Below are 13,712 nucleotides of genomic sequence, written 5' to 3'. Positions count from 1 at the left end.
ATAGTCTTGCAACCTTGAGACGACATCATCTACGAAAAGCTCCATCATTCTTGAAAAATGTCTGCTATTGTCTCGCAAAAGCAGTCCGACCATGCAGCGGCGGCCGTTGTCACTGTGCACGCGTTATCGTGTGGTCATTTTTCTCTCCCAGAGTACCAATTCGTACACCCTGTTAGTCGAGATGCACGCCGGACCGTACCTTCGTTAGCATTTCTGATACAGCACTACAACCAAAGCACCAAGAAGCGGACACGGCTTGTGTTCGATCTGGGCCTGAGGAGAGACATCAAGAGATACGCGCCACCAATACAAAAGCATGTCGAGACGAGACAGCCAATGAGTACCGATCCGGACGTCACCAAGAGCCTTGCGGGAGGCGGGCTAGTACCCGAGGATATCGATTATGTGATCTATTCGCACGTAAGTCACACGACCTTGCTTTGCGGACGGTAGGTAACGTGGCTACGGCAGGTGCATTGGGATCACATTGGCGAACCTCGAGACTTTCCCACATCTAACTTCGTCGTCGGCCATGGTTCACTTGCATTGCTGGATGGCACATCGTCGTCTTTGCGCGGTGGCCATTCTTTCTTCGAAAGTGATCTTCTGCCAGAAGAGCGGACCATTGAACTATCGGAACCTTGGGCAAACGTGTTGACGAAGCACGACTCATGTAGGGGAACGGGCGATATCAATTTTAGTGGCTCCTGGCAAACGTACGGAAACCTCCCTCAGACTTTGGATGTTTTCAATGACAGCTCACTGCTCATCGTCAACGCACCCGGTCATCTACCAGGACACATCAATCTTCTCGCTCGGACATCTCCAGATCACCAAATTTACATGGGCGGAGATGCATGTCACGACAGACGACTGTTGACCGGAGAGAAAACGATCGGAGAGTGGAACGACGTCCATGGTCAAGTCTGTTGCATACATGCCGACAGAAAGCAAGCTGAAGCGACGATTGACAGAATCAGAGGCCTGGAGAAAGAAGGTGTTGAGATCATCTTTGCACATGACGTTGAATGGGAGAACGATCCAAAGAACAAGACGCGCTTCTTCGGCGCGGAGCAAAGCGTGGATGGTTAGTTGTTAGTACTGAAGAAATCACCTAGCAATTGTTCTCAACCGTACATCGGGATACCGATCGCCTCTCGCACATACCGCATTGTCAACTCGCACTATGGGGAAGTCTAGCTTACCCGCTACAGCTGTAATCCTTCTCGTTCGGCCATCCGATGGTGTGCTGATCCCTGCGCTTCCCCACACCGCAGAATTGGGGAATGTGGGGCTGGCTTGCTCACCACCATCACCGTCAACCATCCGGGGTTACTCAGGTTGAGGGGCGGCAGGCAAAACCACGCAGATTGCATCCGCGGGACTAGCAACTGGTAACTTCGCGCGCTTCTGTCTCAATGCCGAGATCTCATATGTTCCGCAATGATTTGAAAGCAATTGTCTTAGTGGTCTCAGTGACCCAACCTCCACACATGCTATTCACGTCTTCATTTCTGTCCAAAACATCGAATTGAAACATTGTTACCATTACACAAAATGTCTCTCACACCAGACCAGCAGCGCCTAAGAGAGCGCTTCGACACCGAGCTCGGCTCCGCAGCCTACGACGAATCCTGGGCACGGATGCTCAAGCACTCACCCGAGATGTTCGCAGCATCCCTCCGCCTAACAGCCATACCAAAGCGAAGCAACCACCTATCACCCAAAATCCAATCCCTAATCTCCCTCGCCGTAAGCGCATCATCAACCCACCTCCACGTCCCCAACATCCACCGCTACACCCGCGCCGCCCTCTCCGCAGGCGCCTCCCGTGCCGAAATCGTCGAAACACTGTGTCTCACATCCACCCTCGGCATCCACGCCTCCACAGTGGGCGTCCCAATCCTCTTCGAAGTCCTCGAAGAGCGCGGCGAGGCCATTCCAAAAGGCATGGCGAGCATGAGTCCACAGCAACTCGCACTAAAGCAAGATTTCGAGGTAAAGCGCGGATACTGGAACGCATTATGGGAGGAGATGCTGCTCATCGCACCCGACTTCTTCGACGCGTATACGGAGTTTAGTTCTGTGCCGTGGACGAACGAGGGGGGCAAGGGCGTGCTTGAACCCAAGGTCAAGGAGCTGATATATTGTGCGTTTGATACGGCGGCGACGCATATGTATAAACCGGGGTTGAAGCTGCATATGCGGAATGTGTTGAATTATGGGGGTACGAAAGAGGAGATTATGGAGGTGTTGGAGTTGGCGACGTTGTTGAGTATTAGTACTTTGGATGTGGGGTTGGAGGTGTTGGATAAAGAGATGGGGGACTGTAACGGCGTGGGATCTTGATGGAAGTGACAAAGGCTCAGCGGCGAGCGTGGGGTTTACATCGACTTCAGGCCATCTACTTTGGATGTTGTCATGTCAATGTAGTCTCTGGACCTGTTCAGGCTTTTCCTTACATGAGGTGAGCGTATAACTTTAGTGGCATTGATTGCACATACTCTGCGTATTATGAAGGCTACTTAGGAGTAAGTTGATCATAGTCAAAGGACTTACTACAAACCATCTGCTTTCTACGTGGCAGTCCACACCGGAAGCTTATCCCCACCGGCGCGTTGCGCGCAACTTCTGTCGTCCTAGCGTACAGCAACAAAACCAGTCCCAAGTGATCATATCCACTTCTTCTAGGCTAGTAGACCGTCTTGCTACTACTGAGGAACTTGTACTCGCATTCTAGTCCGCATCTTTCTCGGCAGACATCCCATGCTTCGTGCAAGATGTCGAAAACATGCTGGCTAGGCGCCGTGTGTTCTATGATTAAAGAGAACGTACGCATGCATTTTTCAAAGTTGTCAAATTTTGGCCAAGGCTTCTTCTGCCACCAGGCAGGTATCATGTATTGTCTGGTGTGTGTGTTGCGTCATGCATAAGTGTAGAAAATCACAATTCACGGTGAAGACGCGCCAAAACTTCCCGCATCTCCTCTATCTCCCTCTCCGTCTCCCTCATCGCCTCCCTCACCATCGCATCAACCATGCGACGCTCGAGCGCCGCACGAACACGCAGCCACAGCCAATCAGGGCCGAAGCGCCACAGCAAAAAGGCCAGAAACAGGCCAATCATGACGGCGATGCAGTCGCCGAGGAATTTGTTGGCGACTTGATTCCAGTCGAGCCAGGCGAACATTTTCGCGAGATTCTAGTGTTGATAGCTACATAAATACATTATTATTAGCACGCTAAAGCCAAACTACAGTTTGGAAACGAAATGTGCACGTACCTGTTCCCTTCTTGTGGGTGCTAAAGAACAGGAAGCAGGACTCGGAACGAGATTTACTACATTGCAGCTACAGCGTGGGCAAGCGCTGCTGCGCTGCTGCTTCATGGCTCGTGTACTCCTTCTTAAAAGTGTGGTGTGCGGTTCCCTCATTGGCTCTGTTGGGATATATTTCTACATCGCTCCTGCTTCACTATCTTACCATCGGATCAAGGCGCCTAGCACTTCTAAAAGTCAAGGTTTAATACAGTAACGCGAGCCTAAATGACACTACGTGGGTACTTTTCGACCGTTCTTATGACCCCGAGGTAACTACCAACAGTCTCAAGGCCTACGCCTTCAGAAAAGACATGTTCTTGATCTGCTCCGTAACGTCCTCCAAGCCCTCCATCTTATCCTGTATGAGCTTAATAGCCTTCTGCGGATCCAACCAGCCGGCGAACTTCTTAGGCACCTGCAACTGCATGTTGCGTACATCTACCTCTTGTGTCTTACCTACAGCTATTATTACTTATACAATTATATATTCTATAATATATTTTATTTACTCTAGTATAAGGTTCTATACCTATTTTTACTATTTAAAAAGATAGCTTAAATACTAACTTATATCTTAACTTATATATTATAAAAAGTAAAAAGTATATTAGTGTACTTTTACTATTTTATATTACTACTAATATTACTTTAAGTAAGAAAAGTAGTCTTTACTTAAAAGAGCTAGTAACCTAGCTAACTTAAATAAATAAGTAGTATATTTACTATAGCTATTTTAGCGTAAAGAAAGTATTTACTTATTTAGTATAAACTTATATATATAGCTATTAGCGTATACTTATTATAAGTTATATTATATTATATACTAAGAAGGCGCTTAAAGTAGAACTTATATAACTTAATACTTTATTAAGTATATAAGTTTATATTTATATTTATAAGTATTTATTAATAATACTTAGCTTATATAGCTACTTAGTAGTAAGTTACTTTTACTATATTAGTAAATAAAAGCTAGTAGTATTTAATATTAATAAAAATATATAGTTAGATTAAAATTCTAAAAGTAATAAAAGTAAAAGAAAGTACTATAATATATATATATTATATAAGTAATAATAATACTAAAGTACTTTATATACTTTACCTCTAACTTATATTACTATATATATAAAGTTATACTTTAGAACTATTACTTTTATCTTATAGTATACTTAATAACTTATTATAATAAGTAACTTATAACTTCTAAAATTTATATATACTTATATAATTAGGTTCTCTTAAAAAGAGAAGTATTGTTAATACAAGAGCTTGCGCACATCTACTAAAAGGGCTTTCACCAATAGCTGATTAAACAGGTCTTCCGAGAGGTACTCTGGTACCGAATCGTCCACGGAAAGACTACTAAAGCCCATGAAATTTCCCTTTGAGAATTGGTCTTGCGTGTGCTCGGTCTGAAGCTCTTTCGCCACAACCTTCTCTTTCTTCTCCTTGTAGATGATGAACTGCATAGCCCAAGCAGATCCATGTTTCTGGTACTCATCCGCTGGCATCTGCCGGGCTACGCTCCAAAAGTCGTCCGTGGCGTATTTCTGCGGTGGAACGCATTCTTCGAGCCCTTTCACCGCCTCACCCATTCGGCCCCTAGCCTGCTTGCCCCAATGTACCAGATCATACTGGCTTGTGCGCCAAAGTCGAGCGATCCAGTAGTCGCGTCTCTCCTTCCCATCGTACTCGATGTGCATCGCCGTTTCCAGCCATGCGCCGACGAACTGTTCGAGGAATACAACGAGTTTCTCCGCGAGAAACTTGCGCGCATTAGGCGTGTTGAGGACTACATGGGCTAGGAGGACGTTGAAACGAATCTCCTTGTGCCAACTTGAGAACGACTGTGTCTCGCTGATCTGCCAGTGCCATGTTGCCATGCAGACTTTGATGTCTTGGTCGTTCTTTCGCGCGAGGAAGTTGGCGGCGGCGAAGTCGTTGTAGTTGGCAAACACGAAGTCGAGCTGCAGGTTTGGAGGGATGGTAGGGACATGTAGACTTTCCGGGTTCTCGTAGCTGTCGCGGAGGGTGGGGAGACGGCCTGAGGGGAACACGCGGCCGGGGATCTTGAGCTTGGATAGCTTGTGTTTGAGGAGGTGACCGGCTTTGGTGTGCAGGTCGAGGAGTTGTTGGTTGGTAAGCGCCATCTTGGGGAAGGGAAGGGAAGATAGGTGTGTAGATTGTAACAAGCAGAGTTGGTAAGGCCGATAGAAATTGATTTTATGATACCGAATCGAGGTGAAGGCGAGCTGCTCGCGCGAAAGAAAAATCGCTGGTGACGCCATTTCTTGATCGAAAGTGAGGGTGAGTCGGCTGCCTAAGTGCAAACGCGCGCGATTCTCGCTCACCTCGACAATACCAACTATCCCAGTGCGCCAGATTTTGACTTCCTCTCTTGAATCTATTTTGATAATCTACCCTTTAACAACACCCCCTGACAACACCTGCATCGATAGGTACATTATGGCGCTTACGAAGGACCAAATTCTCGAACTCCACCAAAAGGCCACCCGACTCCTCAAGATCAAGCTCGCGCGTGTTCCCAGGCGCATCTTCGCATTAGGTAGTCGCCCTACTATCCACGAGTACTACACCAAGGCACCTACCATCTACGTCCCGAGTATACCAGAGCAGTACCAGCTGGAATGTCTACTTGCCAACTACAACGCGGTTCTGGCCGCCGATTTCAAAGCCATCAAGACGCCAGGCGTAGACATCGACGCCGTCAAAGCGATATGGTACTGGCAAATCGACAAGTCGCACTCTTTCAGTCGTTACCACGCTGTCGTCCGATATAATATCCTGACCGCCGTCATCGTAGGCGCGTCAAAAGACCCAGGTGCATACTGCCCCGAATCAGCGCAACAATTCATCCACGCCTTTGTTCTTGCGTGGAAAGAAGCAGTGTCGCAATCAACTTCTTTCACCGAACGGGAGGCCTTCTTGAAGCTGTGGGCAGAAGGGGGTCATGATGTGATGCAATGGCGCTCTTGGCAGCTCGTCGCCATGCGTCGGGCTGTTGCGCAGATGATGGACAAGGTGCCTGAGCTCCCTTTCCCTGCTAGTGAGTTCTGGGACAAGGTCCAACAGCAGCCTGACGTCGAGTGGAAGAAGCATGGACATGCGTGGGCGGCGCAATGGATTAAACATGTGGCGGAGGAGAGCGAGCTTGCGGCCAATCAGAAGGCCGGAGATGCGGAGATGGAGGGTGTGGAGGCCGGTTTGTGTGGGTTGGGAATGGGGGAAGCGCCCGGATACCTTTGCGAAGAGCTGTTCGAGCAGCCACATGTGAAGGCTTTGCTCCTGGACATCGAGGAACCTAACCCGGAGCTGCCAAAGGAGAGATGGGATATGCGAGCTATGTGGATGGATCCTTCTGCGGCGATTGCATTCATGAAAGGTGTGAGTAGCACCGCGGTTGATGAGCTGGACACTGCGCTGCAAAACATGTCTTTTATAACCTAAAACTGTTGTGTAGTTGCGTGCCTGCGATATAGCAGCACATGTATAGTAGAAATAAACTTACCTTCTACTTTTCTTTTACGCTGTGACCTTAGACAAGTAAAAATCTAAACGGGTCTGCCGCCTACATTAACATAGAAATCTGCAAATTAGATAGCCCAACGATGATGCAGGCTCCAGACATATTCAGGTTTTTCCTAGGTTGACGTGCTGTGGTACAAAAAAAAGGAATTGGCAAAAACAAAATGATGGCGCTGACAACCTACTAACACAGAGTCGTACCCTATAGCGTGCTTTCTGTTGTCAACTGTAGTGAATCGAACCCACGAGCGACCATGGGTATGACTCTTGCAATGCTGATAGCCAGTGTGGGTGAGACAACTGACTAGACTAGCCGGTGATGCGCATTGCTGTCTTCTTCGTTTCAATGAGAAAGGCTTCGGTGATGGGCTTTATATACCTAGAGAATGTCGCGATAGACCTACCACAAGTAAATTTGGGGGTGAGGCGGCGGGCTGCGATTTGGGGTGAAGGACGCACGTCATTGTGGGCGTGGACGGGAGAGTCTGTGCGGAGCTGGTGATTTAGGCGAGAGTGTTGACGGTGGGAGAGATGACGAGCTGCAGGTAAGGAGACGTGAGCGCGGAGATGATGAGTTGCAAATGCATCGATACGGTTTGGAAGGAACAGCGAATGTAGCGTATGATGGAGAGACTGCAAGATAGAGAAGACAGTGGGAGATCACGCAGTAACAAGAGGTGACAAAGTGTCCTAGGTGAGGCACTGGAAGTCGAAGTAAACATGGAGGCGCTGATGACATAGCAAACGAGAACGTCAGAGTGTGGGAGATACGGATAGAGCGGTGAGAGAAACTATAGTATCATGCAAGAGTGAACAGGTGCTTACCGACTACATCAGTATACAAGCCAAAGTTTCGCAAGATCCAAAGGTAATGTAGACTCCTAGGTGGTACGTATTTAGCTTCTTCCTGGTACGAGTTGGTCCAACCCAGATATCCAGAGTCACGATCAAGGCCAGGGTGACGGGCACCTTGAAGTATAGTTTTACATTTCTCTTGCTTCAGTATCTTACTTTCACGGTAAAGCGCCATACGTCTCCCGATGCGAAGATCTAATACAGTGACACGAAGTCAAGCCGGCGTCAATCATACCAGTCCTCCTACTCATGTACTCGCCTGCTTCAAAGCTTCTAGCTTCTCAACCTGCCTCCTCAGCATAACAAGCGCGCCCAGACTGATCTTCCTGAGTCCATCACGCTCACCCTCCTCACTACCCTCGGCGCTTTGCTCGACAACATCCTTGGCAGCTTCAATAGCTTTGTCGAGGAGTTTTGGGGCACCGTCTTCTTGGCTGCGGTAGAGATACTGTAGCTCTTCCTTGAACGGCGCGATCTCGTGTGTAAGTGCGTGATGGATGAAAGCACGGGCGCGGAAGTAAGCGCGTTCGGTGTAGAGCGCAGAGCTGAGTTTCGTCTCTGGCGCTGAGCGATGAACATCGTAGCCAGCTTCGTTGTAGTAAGGTTCCTTGACCAGTACCAGCCCCATAATGGAGACTAGAACCTGTAGTAGCGTACTCTTCGCGGGGCTCCAGCTCTCGTTCCGCTCGTCGGTATGCCATGTGCCCAGTAGACTTAGACAGATCTTGCCGTCCTCGTATAGGTTTGGGTTGACAGGTCCGTTGCCGTTTGTCCAGCTGTGGAAAAAGGCTGATGGTGCTTCTTGTGGATATGCTGATCCGAGGTGGAAGTCGATGACGAAGGGCGCGTACTCGTAGGGTGTATCGTTGGGGCCGATCATAAGGACGCGGAGAAGGTCTAACCGAGACTCCCAGGTGCGGACGAAGATGCCGGGTGGGAGTGAGCTTCGGAGGATCTTGTGCTCTTTCGCTATCCGGCGCATGAAAGCTGACGAGGAAGCTGACGATTGAGAAATGTAGTGGTGGGATGCCGGCGGGGCTTCTTCGAGTATGAGGAACGAAGCTGGCCCCTCTGTCGGCTGTCCCGTATGGTCATCCAGCGCTATACCGCCGTCTTCATCGGGTTGCTCTTCGGGAGTCGTCTTCGATGTATCGACTTCTTTCGTGATGTCGACAAGATCGGGCATCGATGTATCCGTGTTGCCACCATCTTCTTCCTCTTCATCCTCATCCTCCGTCGACCAGTCCCCTTCGTCGCCAACAGGCTGTTCACCATCCATGCCCTCATACTCGATCCACATCTCATTGAATGACGCCGTGTCGAAATCGCTCTCATCACTCTCGTCGGAGTCGTCGATGTATTCACCTTCTAGCGGATCCATGTTACCGAAATCATCAGCCATGTCGCTGCTGTAGGCAAGAGTGACACGTTCGTAGGGAACCTTGACATCTACAACAGGCTTTGCTGCACCAAGGCGGACGGTGAGCTTTCCATCTAGACCCAAGTCGATGACCTCTCCAAACCAGTCGGGCCCAGTGACGTTGAGCGGCGTCTGTACACCTTCGATTGAGTCTGGATGTACAAGTACAAAGTCGCCGCGCCTTCGTGTTAGTGCTGGGAAAGAGTAAATGTCGTATAGACTGACGTCTTCAACGGTCTCGTGTAATTCGCCTGTACTTGACGGAGGAAGTAGGTCTGGGCCGAAGAACTCGATGGAAGGGTTCTTGAACCATCGCACAGTAGCTATCCGATCTCGCCCCTTGACTGTCTGGACCACACCCACCTTTGAAGGCTTCTTTGTCGCAGTGTCATCAGCGTTATCCCCGTCGCGGTTCTCTTTGGAGAAAACAACTTCACCCGGCCAGACCTCATCGTCGTCTTCTACATTGGGATCTGGTAGTAGAGAAGAGCTGAGATCGTGCGTTATGGACAGGTCTTGCCATTGAACGGTGACCCGACTGTGAGTCTGCATCACTAAGAAGACATTGAGATCGTATCCCAGGCTTTCCGTCCGCGCGATGCGTGTCACCTGCCCTTGTGGATATCCGTTGGGTAGTTCCCTCGTGCCGTCGTACTTTACAGCAGCGCCGGCGATGTCCTTGAACCGTACACGATCACCCACAGCCACATCGGTAACATGGTATGATTTGTCGACACCGTTTTCGGAGACGGGGAGTGTTGTGGCCGTACCTCCTGAGGCATCGTATCGGTAGAAGTTGGGGCTCTCGAATTCGTCTCGACCGATTGTCGCCGGAGGCTCGTCTGCATTGAAGGCGACGTTGCGCGCGCCGATGCTTCTTGCTAGCCATTGCACGTCAATTTCGGATGCTCTTGTCTCGACGACCATGCCCACAGGCGGCACGCTCGGATCGTACGCGCCGAATCTCCAGTTTCCCCGCCGCAAGTTGCCCTTTTTGGTCTTGACTGTATCGCCCACGCTGAGCCGCTCGAGAGTCGTGTCGTCCTGTTCCAGCTCTGCCGGGTCCTCGACGACCACGACTGAGTTGTTGGCCAGCCTGATGGCGACCTCATCGTATACGTTCTCTACCCGCCCGACCCAGTCGCCATAGACGACTAAGGCGCCCTCGACGAATTCGTGTACGTTAATGAGCTCGTCGGCCGGGATGTTCCGTATGGATAGATCGTCGGTGGTTGTCTGTGTGATTTGGCCGCCGTTGAAGAGGGTCGCGGGGAAGAGGGTGCAGACTGCCTGGGTGCCAATGACGGTACCACTAATGTGATCTTCGGCCTTCCTCTTGACCACATCGCCTACGTACAGCGCGCGATCTAGCAGCTGAAGCTTCGCTTCTGGTATGAGTTCCGTCTTGTACTGGGTCTGCCATGACACTAGGACCGTACCCCGCGGTGGGATACCGTCTTTCATGAACTTCCAAAAATCTTCCCTGGGGATATCGGTGTGGCGTTCGATGTCGTCGGGGTAGTCGCGCTGTGGCCGGGGCTCGTGCGAGTCGACATCGCCAAACGACCTCTCTATGATGCCGACGCTGTACTTGTCGTCCTTGAGCCCCACGGTATCCTCGACACAGAAGACGACATCCTGCGCGCTTTGCATTTGGCGTGCTGAAGTATGCGGTGGTGTGATTCCTGCCACTTCTGCAGTGTTGACTGGATTTTGCGGCACTGGAAAGGTATTGGAGGCGGTGAAGAAAGGCACGAGGTGATTCGAGGGAAGCGTTCGCGGCGAAATCGGTCGTGTCGGTGCAGCTTCGTCGTCGGCGGTCGAGAGGTCTGTGAGAAAACGGTTCTGGAACAGCTCAGCGAGGAAGCGCTCGACTGCGTTGGGTTGCTGTGGTCTAGTTGCGTCGTCGTCCGCGCTATTGGGGTTGTCTGTGTGGGAGTGGCCGCGATCCATGAGTCCTGCGGTTCCAATGCTGCGGTAGCGGCCGCATGTGAAGTGCAAAGGGCGCTAACGCGGCAGGGGTCAGCCTCGTGGCACCTCCGCCCGCAACTCGACACCTGGGCAGCCACCCCACGCCGCCCTCGAGACGCAATTCAACAGCTGCACGCGTCATTGGACGAGTGAAACGCGATAACATGGCGGATCCTCTCTACGAGCTACTGATACCCTACTTCGACGCCCAAGACGCGCAGCTACGACCCTCACCCAATGACGCCGTTACCAACACGTACCTCTCCCGCCTCACGACCCTGCCCCTAGCTGCCCTCACATCCTCCGAGCAGCAATCGCTATCACAAAGCTCGCAGTCTATACTGCGATCGCTACAAGCTCTCTCGAAGCGGTCGCATAAACCCATCATATCCTCGACCGACCACCTCCTACACCTCCGCAAGACACTCCCGCAGATAGGCCAAGATGCAGGCACAGTACAGGCAGAGCTGCCCAACCTGGAAACAGCCGCGCAGAACTTCTCCGAGAAACACAGCAGAGGGGCGGATAATGCGATACTAGATAGACGGAGAAAGGCCATGTTGCTGTCCCGGAACATTGACCGCGTATCCGATGTGCTCGACCTACCGACCCTCCTCTCGTCCGCCATCAGCTCCTCTACAGCTGCCGCACAAGCTTCGTCATCCACGGCCACCGCCAACGCGAACTATGCCTCGGCTCTCGACCTCCACGCACACATCAAGCGACTCCACACGCTTTATCCGAACTCAGAGCTGGTCTCCTCGCTCACGGCCCAGGCTGAGCAGGAGATGAAGACAATGACCACCAACCTGATAAACTCGCTCCAGACTCAGGGTATCAAGCTAGCAGGCGCCATGCGAACAATCGGGTGGCTCAGACGAGTGGCGCCAGAACTGGACGAAGCATGGTCAACAAAACAAGCTGGCATAGGCAGTGGAGAAGGCACGTTGGGCGCATTGTTCCTCGTATGCCGTTTAGTCTGTCTGGAGTTGATGCTCAGCGCATTAGATCCTCTACGCGAACTTGCAGACCAAGAGACAGAAAAGCGGACACCTAAGGCAGCGAAAGGCGACGCAGGCTGGGCCGTGGGCCAGCAAACAGAAAAGTACTTGAAGAAGTATCTTGAAGTCTTCCGAGAACAAAGCTTCGCTATCATATCCATGTATAAGAGCATCTTCCCCTCCGCCTTACCAGCGCCAGGGTCCGACGAAAGCGCGCCAGCTGTAAAGCCAGTCAACACATCCAACCCTCTACAACCGATACCGTCGGCCCTCGCAACGTTTCCGCTACACCTCGTGGAGATGCTCTTCGATACCCTACGAACATACCTTCCAAACGTGCAAGATCGTTCACAACGAGACTCGCTCCTCACGCAGGTCTTATATTGTGCCGGTTCGCTAGGCAGACTGGGCGGTGACTTTAGTATGATGATTGCTCTCCTGGAAGAGGACCTGCGGGCAGAGCTAGGAGAAGACACGGAGGATATTGAGGAGCAGGAGGTCGAGGAAGAGTGGGTAGAAGTCATGAAGAAGCACCGAGTCCAGGCATCGAGACTTGAACTACTGGCTTCTGGTGTTGGCTCTGGTAGGACGAGTAGTCCTGTAGACCGAGCAGCGAGCCCAATGAGATAGAGCTTTCCCTATACTTTGGTCTCAATACACGCCAGATGTCTACACGATCTTTTGTCCTATCGGCACATCGACGTGAAGATCCGCGAACACCCCTAGGAAGCATTTCCACGAATCCTTGTCTAGCACACGCACATGCCGTGCACCTCATGGACATTCGCAGACCGATTAGGCCTAGCGTGCCTGCATCTGGACCGCTCCTTCCTGGAGAAGCTGGCCAGGGAGCTGCGCCATGATTGTATACAACGACGCGACTACCTCCTAGATTCATCATCAGACTTAGTTTGAGTGTGCAATGGCGTTTGTATCCTTCTGGCGTGCGCACACTCTGCTATGGTATCCAAGGATAAGCCGCACCTTGAGAGGTTCTTTCCAATCGAACTCGACTAAGGAACTATGCCTTTCTCAGGGAAGGACCAGCGAATACCCCCAGGCTACATTCCTAGGTCTCGGGGGAGGGTACAAATACCTTTGTATCCTCCTGGCGTCGATGCCTTCCTCAGACCTGTGCGGGATTATGCCGGATCTTGATATGGACTTTAGGATGGAAGAGTCCCTGGGTTGACGATACCTCTCATGCACGGGCACCATCGAATACCTCCCGGCTATGTTTCTAGGTCTAGTTCGAGCTTATAAGCCCGTCTGTATCCTCCTGGCGTAATCATCTTGCGCTGCGTCATCAGATATACGACGCAAGCTAAAAGGCCTTTGCCGCAGACATCGATAGTGGGCCTGCGTTATGCTCCGTAGGAAACACCATGTATATCTCAGAATGTCTTTTTCCACTTAGCTCTACATTGCAATCCACTGTTGTAGCCTCCACGGGGTAGTATGCCGCACCGAACTGCTAGGAGGTATATCGATGTATTCATCAAACTGTTCCTGCATGCTGCGAGGTTTTAGCCCAAAGTGCCAACAATGTTGGCCAAAACCCACGTTCTCGGGCCTCTTACTCCGTGGATTCACTGAGC

General features: G+C 50.9%; 6 protein-coding genes across 6 annotated transcripts; 4 read left to right on the top strand and 2 right to left on the bottom strand.

The window, feature by feature from the left end:
• Positions 1-57: 57 nt before the first annotated feature.
• J4E84_002125 (uncharacterized protein) lies at positions 58-1,092 on the top strand (the record flags this gene model as incomplete). Its single annotated transcript, XM_049384753.1, has 2 exons — positions 58-420; positions 472-1,092. 2 exons carry the CDS (start codon positions 58-60, stop codon positions 1,090-1,092), a joined length of 984 nt encoding a protein of 327 aa, XP_049248109.1.
• A 465-nt stretch (positions 1,093-1,557) lies between these two features.
• Positions 1,558-2,349, top strand: J4E84_002124 (uncharacterized protein; the record flags this gene model as incomplete). Its single annotated transcript, XM_049384752.1, has 1 exon — positions 1,558-2,349. The coding sequence occupies one exon, from the start codon at positions 1,558-1,560 to the stop codon at positions 2,347-2,349; it is 792 nt and encodes a 263-aa protein (XP_049248108.1).
• Positions 2,350-4,577: 2,228 nt separating this feature from the next.
• On the bottom strand, positions 4,578-5,471 carry J4E84_002123 (uncharacterized protein; the record flags this gene model as incomplete). Its single annotated transcript, XM_049384751.1, has 1 exon — positions 4,578-5,471. One exon carries the CDS (start codon positions 5,469-5,471, stop codon positions 4,578-4,580), a length of 894 nt encoding a protein of 297 aa, XP_049248107.1.
• Positions 5,472-5,787: 316 nt separating this feature from the next.
• On the top strand, positions 5,788-6,789 carry J4E84_002122 (uncharacterized protein; the record flags this gene model as incomplete). The annotated part of the gene is made up of 1 exon (XM_049384750.1): positions 5,788-6,789. The coding sequence occupies one exon, from the start codon at positions 5,788-5,790 to the stop codon at positions 6,787-6,789; it is 1,002 nt and encodes a 333-aa protein (XP_049248106.1).
• Positions 6,790-7,969: 1,180 nt separating this feature from the next.
• Positions 7,970-11,095, bottom strand: J4E84_002121 (uncharacterized protein; the record flags this gene model as incomplete). Its single annotated transcript, XM_049384749.1, has 1 exon — positions 7,970-11,095. One exon carries the CDS (start codon positions 11,093-11,095, stop codon positions 7,970-7,972), a length of 3,126 nt encoding a protein of 1,041 aa, XP_049248105.1.
• A 182-nt stretch (positions 11,096-11,277) lies between these two features.
• On the top strand, positions 11,278-12,744 carry J4E84_002120 (uncharacterized protein; the record flags this gene model as incomplete). The annotated part of the gene is made up of 1 exon (XM_049384748.1): positions 11,278-12,744. One exon carries the CDS (start codon positions 11,278-11,280, stop codon positions 12,742-12,744), a length of 1,467 nt encoding a protein of 488 aa, XP_049248104.1.
• Positions 12,745-13,712: the final 968 nt, after the last annotated feature.

Source organism: Alternaria hordeiaustralica, assembly GCF_023758085.1.
Source record: "Alternaria hordeiaustralica strain BMP 2776 chromosome Unknown scaffold_2, whole genome shotgun sequence".
In the NCBI taxonomy this organism is placed as follows: domain Eukaryota; kingdom Fungi; phylum Ascomycota; class Dothideomycetes; order Pleosporales; family Pleosporaceae; genus Alternaria; species Alternaria hordeiaustralica.
This window is presented reverse-complemented; position numbering and strand designations above follow the sequence as displayed.